General features: G+C 38.4%; 1 protein-coding gene across 1 annotated transcript in view; it reads right to left on the bottom strand.

Annotated features, from left to right (window-relative positions):
* Positions 1-643: 643 nt before the first annotated feature.
* Positions 644-8,999, bottom strand: part of ITGB8 (integrin subunit beta 8) — a 95,889-nt gene continuing 87,533 nt past the window's right edge. The window contains exons 13-14 of the mRNA XM_004702710.2: positions 6,115-6,278; positions 644-6,017 (exon numbers count right to left, since the gene is read on the bottom strand). Coding sequence (XP_004702767.1) covers positions 5,895-6,017; positions 6,115-6,278 — 287 coding nt within the window. The 3' untranslated portion in view covers positions 644-5,894. The remainder of the gene's footprint in view (positions 6,018-6,114; positions 6,279-8,999) is intronic.

The raw sequence follows: 8,999 nt of genomic DNA, 5'->3' as shown, positions 1-8,999 counted from the left end.
AGGTCAGAAGTGTCTGGTCTACTCTTGTTCCTGCGTCCAGGCTGAGCTGACCGAATGCTGAATGCGGCAGGGTAAGGGAGAGGAACTACATCACATGATTCATGCAAGGGGAAGGTGGAGTTGAAATGGCCTCCTTGTTGTTGTTGGGTGCCATCCAGTCCGTCTGACCCCTGGGGACACGATATACAGCAGAACGAACACTGCCCAGTCCTGCGCCATCCTCACAACGGTTCCTACGCAGGAGTCCGCTGTGCCAGTCAATGACATAGGCTACTTCTTGTCATACGCGAGGGATCCTGGTGGTCTTGTGGGCTATGTAGTTATTGAGCTGCTATCTGCAAGGTCAGCGGTTTGAAATCACCGGTTTGAAATGGGAGACATGAAGCTTTCTATCTCTGTCAAGACTGAATGTCTGAGAAACTCACAGGGGTAGATGGCAGTGAGTGTGGCTTGGCTCCCTGTCCTATGCCACAATATGCCACAAGTGGAAAGGTAACTGGGTATGAGTGTGATGGAGCCGGTGTGGGCCTGGGGAGAGCCTTCCAAATCATTCAAGCTTAGAACATGAGGGTGGGGGAATTCCGTCTCTGTACAACGTCTCAATGTAGCTCAATGTTCAAAGAAAGAAGCATTCTGAGCAGTCTTTAATCTTTACATTTTTATTTCAAAACGTTGCATTTCATATTGATTAACACCTACTTTTAAACAGAATGATGCATTAATTAAATGCTTTGTCATAACTGTTATAAGCTCTGTTAGAAAAATAAACATCTCACAACAAACTACAGTGTCAGCTCTTTAATAAATACATCAAACAGAAGTTAGTAGTCAAGAGTTATAGGTAAAGGTTCATAGTATGTTATTTGAAATGATCATATTCATCAATTTTTCCATATTATTTAAGGTAATTTAACTTTATGTACACGTCAAAGCCTGAAATAATAAGAAATCTGTTTAATGATGATTTGGTTCTTTTTAAGAGCTATTTTATATTCAAATATTTTAATTTAAAAATCCACTATACTAAATTTATTTTTACAAATGAAGTACATGAAACCACATAAAGTTATGTCGCTAATCATTTTAAAACATTTATTTATTTTGCAGAAGTTTAAAAACTTTAAAGAAGAGGTAAATACCAAATGATCATAAACATTTTTAAAATGTACTCAAAATAAATTTCAGTATTAGTGTGCACAAATTTATTATTCAGGTAATTTAGATGAAAATATTTTATATTTACTCTTCTTAATATAATCTACATATTGGTCTGTATTTTTAATCAAAATCTCATATATCTGTGGAACTGTGTAAAGTCAAAATCTATTTTACACAACTCACATGTTTTCCATCCATACAGATTTTAATGGTACATTTATTGTGGTAAGATATTTTCACGTTCAGAAATTGATTGTGGAGGCTACAAACCTGATTAACAAAGTTAGCTTACTAAGGTAAATTTTATGCAAAAAAGTATTCCAGGTAGATAAAAGAGTAGTGTTTTTACTCTCAGATATTTCATTAACAGCTGTCCAGGTGGTTGAATAATATTATCACGTCTATTAAAAAATTAAATATGCATTATGAAACAGCCATACGTAAGATCGAAGGGAAATTTATCAGTCAAGAGAAACTCAAATGAGAGAACGGAAGTCATAGAAAAGTAAAATGACAGAAGTAGAAGATCTGAGAGAAAAGTTGTTTTCCACAGCACAGATTGGTTGTACAATTTTCTCCTGTCACCGACATAAAACAGATTAAGATGCTGTGATATCTAATTATGATGGTTTTCTGTAATATTGTTTCCAGTTTTTCTCTTTAAAAGTGAGATGATCATATACAACAGCTCCTTAGGAAGGAATGGAAAGAAAAAATAGTGCTAGAAATGATCTATTCCTGTTGGTTAACTTAAGGTTTGTGAAAACCATAGCCATTAGCTTAAAGTATCACCAGGAGTGGAGAAGAGCTTTGACACTCCCAAATCAGCAGGATCTGAGCTCACGCGACTGCCAGGCCCCGTTTTACATTGTTTGTGAGTTAGCTGCACTGAAAATTGGCTTCCCCTGTTGTCATAAATGGATTCTCAAATATGTATAAGAAATACCCCCATGCCTATGTCCATGGGTCTACAGTTGAATTAGGGTACTATTAATTCATGCAAAACTTTAAATATCCCAGTTAAGATGTCAACAATTGCAAGGTAGATCACAATTTCAGAGAGGTTAAACTGAAAAGGGTGTCTCAGAATCAAGGAACTATGAATATGGGTATGGATAATTAAGTTCACATAATACATATATAATAAAAAATTATAAAAGAGAAATAATTTGAAAAAATTCTAGTTCCATATTTCTTTGAAAAAGTATATCAGTTTGCATCTTTATCGTTATTAAGGTTAGTAATGATATAGAATAGTCTTAAGTTAAATATTAAGAATAAAATAAAATGCACGAGGCACAAATATGCACATGATAAAATGAATACCCAAGAAGCTGAATTTCACTTGAGACTTTCTTATTTATCTCAAGTTGTTCAACATGGAAAGAAATTCTAACAGTGGTGAAAATGTAGATGTCCTTGGTTTGTCTTTGTTCAGGAGCACAGAGTCAAACGAGTCTTAGCATTAACACATGATGTTTGAAAATAAGCAACTCCCTCGTACCCTTACATTCAACTCTTTTTCACAATTTGGCTTATTGAGCTTGAAGCTTTAGGGCAGTCTCTTGGGTTACACAAACGTAAAAACAGGTATAAGGAAAGGAAGGAATGTTCACAGCAAATCTTACCGAGTCTAACGAGTACCGTGAGAAATTAAAGAAAAACATAACTACCAGGAGAGAAAATTTTAGACTAAGAAAGCCATAATTCAGGTTGCCTGATGTCACACATCTAAGTATTTCAGTAGGGGTTAAGCAAGCATTATAAACGTGTTTGGAATTTATACTTTGGTGAACTGACATATTTGTGAGGTATTCCCTAATTTTAAAAATGTTTGGCTTAACTTTAGATTTTTTTAGGGCGGGGGTGTAACATTTTTATAAACCAAAGATGAACACTTATGATATAACCAGATCCTCAGTGGACTTTTGAGTCTTCTCGTGAATGTCTATGACCCAATGAGTATGAATAATTTCCAAAGATTATGTAAATGTTTATAACTCGACATGTGCTGAAGTATAAATATGTAGCCAGAGAAATAAAATGTTTAGCTACATTGTAGTGTATATTTGACACATTTCTGTATCATTATATATTTAAGGGCACAAAAAATACTGCCTACTAAAAGTATTATTCAAGTTCTTAATTTTGTTAGTAATTTAAAATTTCATTAATTGTACTTGATATCCATGAATCGCAAAAGCCTTCTCTTGCTATATTAGTTCAAACAGGCATTATTTACATACATTACTTAACCTAAGAATACCCTGTTTCCCCCTTTTTTAAATTAATTCTAACTAGGCCAATATTAATTCTCATCTTACAAAACCATTATACAGGAAACCAGTAATGATTCAAGTAAAATAACAGCACTAAAGTCTTTAATAATTAGATCTCTAAGTAAAAAGAGAAGCACAAGACATGACAGACATATCTACCATCACAATCTAGCTCTGAACTGCATATCAGGGAAGGTGATTTTTTAAGTACCAGCTTTGCCTGGTACAATGCCAGTGCAAATGAATGTGGTGTCAAAAGCGAACACCTTGATTTCTCAGCGTTTCATTATTTTATGCTCTTTTGAATAAAAGTTATTTTACAAACACGGTAATGCGCAATTTAGAAACTGTGAGCATTTCAATGACTAGCTATCTTCTAATTTTCCCTTTTACAGAGGTTTTCAGACATGCCTTTAGTTTTACTTTTTAAAATGCTGTGATGTGTGACAGGCAGGCTGCAAATGGGGATTTCTGCCTTATCCTGGGTGATCGAAGCCTTCTTACATAAGCGAGGCACAGTACGGAATCACAGCAATGTCCCCACTCTCGTTTCACCAAGGAAATGCTGTTCAATTTAGATTTATAATTGTTGGCGTGGGAACTTTTTCTGTTTGTTGGCTCCAAAACATACTACTAGAAGCTTTTCGCTCCTCTTTATGGTAGAATATGGAGTGGGTGCTAGTCTTCATTAAATTGCAAATTTCCTAGCTCTCTGATCTGCACAAGTGCTACAAGACAGCAAATCTAGGGTAGGAGAAGAGATTTTGAATAAATTCCTTTGTTACCATAGGCACAGCTCTCTAGTGCACACAGCCTCTCTCTGGTGGTGCCTGATGTCAGATCTACTCTGTCCACATAGATTGATTCATGGGAAAGACTTTCAACTGAACAAGACTCGGGAACTTCCTGCTTCTGTTCAGTCTGACAGTTGAACACTGCACCACTCCATGGAAAGTCCTAGGGATGCTGGTCAACAGCTAAGGTGTGAGTAGCTTCCCTTGGAGTGGTGCCAGGCTGTGGTCCGGACTCTCATGAAAGCCTGGAAGTGGGTGATGGGCTATTCAGCTGGAAAGACGCTTTTCTACTTTGTTCTGAAATTTTCAAATGCTCACGTACTTCAGATATTGGTAAATTCCCTTTGAAAATACTTGTCCAGCGGAAGGTTTTGAAGATCCAAGAGGTAGCATGATATTGTGCAACGAACACTGTTCTAAATAGATGTGCTTTTCTAAGGCTGCAACCGACCAGGTTGGTGTTTTTGGCGAAACCATTTGAACTTTCTGAGCCTCCGTTCTCTAACCACAAGGCTGAATTAGCCAATTTATAAAGTATCTTGTACCATCTTCCGTTTCATACTGCTATGGATGCTGGTGAGATGGGCTAAATGAGGGACATATTATCAGGCTGCATTGGAGGGGAAACACATTACATAGCTTTTAATTAGAAAAATGTTGACATTTACTTCGAGTGAAAAATCTAAGAACATTCATTCCAAGTGGGCGACTGCTTGATGGCAGAGTGTCTCCACACCTTGTGCATTCCGATGCACCGAGTCGCTACGTGAACTGGTTAATAATCTATCCAGTTTCCCAGGTAAGAAGATACAAAACTCCACATCCTCAAACAATGAAACTATGCAGGTGTTATGCTACATTACAGTGTCCCTTATTCAACATTCAGCTTTCAACAACAGCATTCTAATAAAGTGACATTATATTATTAGATTTTTTATGGCAGTAGTAACTTAGCACTTAGAGTCCAGTCATCTGTGACACACATAAACGTATCCTGAAAGAAACAACAAACAGAAAGTATAAAGAGGAAAGAAGGCTGGATTTAGTATCCATCTTATGAGAAAAAAGAAGAAAATCCCACATAAACACACATGCATAAAACTACAGGTTCAAAAGCAATATCCCTCACTGTGAGATTAAGATTCTCTGTCCACCTCTTGAACATGTGAAACACTCCCCATTTATTCATCTAGCTCCACTTGTCTGTGCGCTGCCAGTTGCTGAAGTGTTTGGCAAAATTAGTCTAACTGACTGTTATGCACATGTTCAGTGCAGGAACTATTGTACCCTTGTAGTGACACAATGCGGACCTTTCACAACACCGTCTCTCCAGGAAGCAGGAACGGCAGGTGCCTGTAAAGTGTAATCAGTGCTCTTCGGATGCTCTACATTCTATGCAGATCTAAATAAGTTATAGATCACAGTAAAGTGCTACAACGACACTAGTCTCAAACAGTAGTAAGACACATTTTTCTCTGAAAATTTCAGCAGCTCTGGAAGTCACGGGAGGATGAGATGCGGTCAGTGTTCAATCGAGCTGGCACCCAGCAACTGGCCTGACCTTGACCATCTTGGCTCCTCTTGTGACTTCTAAAATTATCTATTTTAGGAGCAATTAGTAAAAGTCCAGTTTCTCACAAAGTACTTTTAAAAAAAATCTTCTTTAGTAGTTGCACCTGAAAGTTTCATGAGGATTTAGCTTGCTGAAATCTATTTTTATTTCTTCAGGCTTCTCACGCTGGTAGGTTACAGCTCTTGTGCAAACACTATGCAGAATCAACTTATCCTAGATGGGGAAGAAATGCTATTATTAATTAAAGACCTAAGTCTTAAAACTAGACCAGAGCATACTTACAGCAAATCTTTTTCTTAACTTCACTTACCTTTTTTGAGATTGGCCCTCTATAATCTACCGAAGACTTAATTTGATGGCTATTCCACTGCAGTATCACCTGTCTAATAATGAGGACTTTAAGCAAGCCAATCAAGAATGTTACTATAAAGATGATGAAAAATATCCTCAAGTAGCTTGGGCTAGAGAAGCATTCTGTAATGAAGTAAACATACGAATGTATTAAAAATTGGAATCAGCACACAAGTAAACCATATTCACCATCGCAGCTAATATGACAAGAAAGATTTGCAAATCAACATTTCAATGAAGGGGACTACCATTTCGGTTGATTCAGAAAGTGAATGCTATAATTTTAATTGTACATTTTGTATTAAAACATTTTTAATAGATGGCTCTCCATGGAGAATAGCCATCATGAAGGTATTTGATAAGGTTATCTCTTTGCAGCCTGGTTTTTAGAATGGCATTAACTGTAATGTGTACAAATCCCTTTATCAAACACAATTTTCTTCATGACAGAGGAACTGTTTTTATTATGTGCGTTGCTAATCACTAAATGGAAAGGGGGATTTGGCGGTATTCTTATTTTTTTTCCTAACAGCTCTGGATATTAGCATGTGCTTCTTTTGTTATGTTCTCTTCACTTGTTGTAATGGAAAATTAAGTAAACATCTGCAGAAGCTAAAACCAGTCCTACTCTCATAGATGAGAAAACATAGCATCTGACACGACTGCGTACGTACATTTCCATCGTTATTTGAGATGATCTCTCCAGGATCCAGGAACGTTCAACTTGGGGAACGGAACACAAATCCCCTTAATTTTTATTAGTTTACTTTTATTTGCTGATTAACCAAATCTACTTTGTTTTTAAAAAACTCCACTCGGCATCCTCTCAAGAACAGATCAGTATGAAATGCTGTGTGCAGAGGAGGGGCATGCTTCTCTGTTAGCTCCACCCTTCTGGCAAACGCTAGCTGGAAAACCTACAGGTCCCTGTTGATAGAGGCTTTCTCCTCCTATAAATGGAACCTGGTTGCAAAATGCACGTGTTCTGCAGAACTCAGCTGCTTCAGGCTCACAGAAACCACCTCCTGGCCTGAAGATTCATGTTTCTCTACCTATTTTCCAGACTGGCTTAGGGACTTGCCCTGAATGTGGAAAGTTCTCCTTAAAGAGTTCCTTAGGGAGGGACAACCCCGATCTCTCACCCGACAGGTTTAAAGTAGCATGTCATTTTCCCATGACTGATTTGAGTCTGAATCCTCAACCATGGCCAATGACGCTGTTACATAAGCCCTAACCAGTGACAGGGGCAAGAGGTCATCCCCAACGGGAAAGACTTAACAGAGTCAAGTTGGCTTTTGTCAGTGACAGGGTTTCTTGAAAGGAAGGTGCAAGGGCCGACTGATGGCTGGACACTGGAATGGAAACATCTGATGCCCGTGCATGGCTTCCTAGGTTATAGATCACCTGCAAGGAGGATCCAAGACCGCTGTGTCCTCCACAGTGACCACGAAGTTCCAACACTGACACATATGCCTTGTGTCCTAGCCGATGTGTTGTTTTCCCTTGGCTGACTTAAAACTCCTCAATCACCTAAAGTAGATCTTCAGAGGAGACACGTGGCATGATCCCACTTACTGGCTTCTAGCCTGGTTGTCGCTTAGGCAGAAAGACCAAAAGAATGCCCTTGGAGAGTGACGGAGTGGATGGAAGATGCAAGTGGTTAATAAGGGCCTTTTCCTTTTCTTGCATAATAGTGATGAAGGGGGAGGGGAGGGAGCTCCCTAGCTACTGATACATTTTCAAAATATTTCTAATGGATTGGGATAGAGGACACTTTCTGGGCTCAGATGTGTGCATAGTTTTAATGTTGTTAGCAATGGCTAAACATTGGCCTCTAGTTTGTGCCTCTTTTCTTGGTGTAGGCCAGGCAAGGGCCTGTAAGAAAACACTTTTTGCCATCTACTTAAGTCAGAGTGGGCTTGTTTACTTAGCATAATAAATGGCATGTTGACAGTAAGGGTCTAACTGATTAGAAAGGCACTTAGCCCTCATTGGGGGCTGGGCTGCTCTCCAGCTGCCTGCACATGGGCCCCTCTCCGAGCCAGATTGATGAGGGCTTCAGGCCAGTGTGGAGATGAGGGAAACAAGAAACACAACTTTGAGAAATGTGTATTCTTCTGTACAGTCCACCTAAGAGCTGGAATCATTCTTAAAGGTTGGAGGAGAGACTTGACCTCATAGGAGTGGTAGGCATGCTTTTACTGATTTCCCATTCAGGTATCATTCAACGTCCCCACGGGAAAGTTGACTTTTTGGGTGAACTTTGTGCCCTATGAGCATAGAAGTCACATGTGTCGGCCACTTCCATGTCCCCTGATCATGTGGGTACTTCTTTCATGTTCACCGACTCGTTTCTTCGTGCACTCCCCTTTGGTTTTGGTACAGTGCTCTTTCTCTGGGGTGATGCTGCCAATGGAAACGTCCGAAACTTTGAGGTTCTGAGTCCACCAGAGGCATCAAAGAAGCAACACCTGGTGAACGATTTCCTTAAAATCAGTCATTAAGACCCTGTAGACCACATTTCTCCTCTAATACACACGTGGCCATCAAGAGTTGTAATCCATTCATTGGTAAGTGGCTTACCAAAATTATGAATTCAATAGATGAGGAAAAGTGATGTTCAAAACTATTTATAATTAGCCAAATACTTCTTAAGTAATATTGTTAAGGGAAATTATTATTATTATTTTTTTGAGATTTGAAATTATTATTTTTTTTATAACATAGACATTGTTTATTTTCATTTAAAAAATATACGATAAATACACTGTCCCCATTCTTCAATTAGTAATGATAGACACTTGGGAACCATGTGATGTCATCCATTTTAGTTGACCATGGCTG

Source organism: Echinops telfairi, unplaced genomic scaffold (genome assembly GCF_000313985.2).
Source record: "Echinops telfairi isolate 266 unplaced genomic scaffold, ASM31398v2 ScPeMD7_23;HRSCAF=83, whole genome shotgun sequence".
Lineage (NCBI taxonomy): Eukaryota > Metazoa > Chordata > Mammalia > Afrosoricida > Tenrecidae > Echinops > Echinops telfairi.
This window is presented reverse-complemented; position numbering and strand designations above follow the sequence as displayed.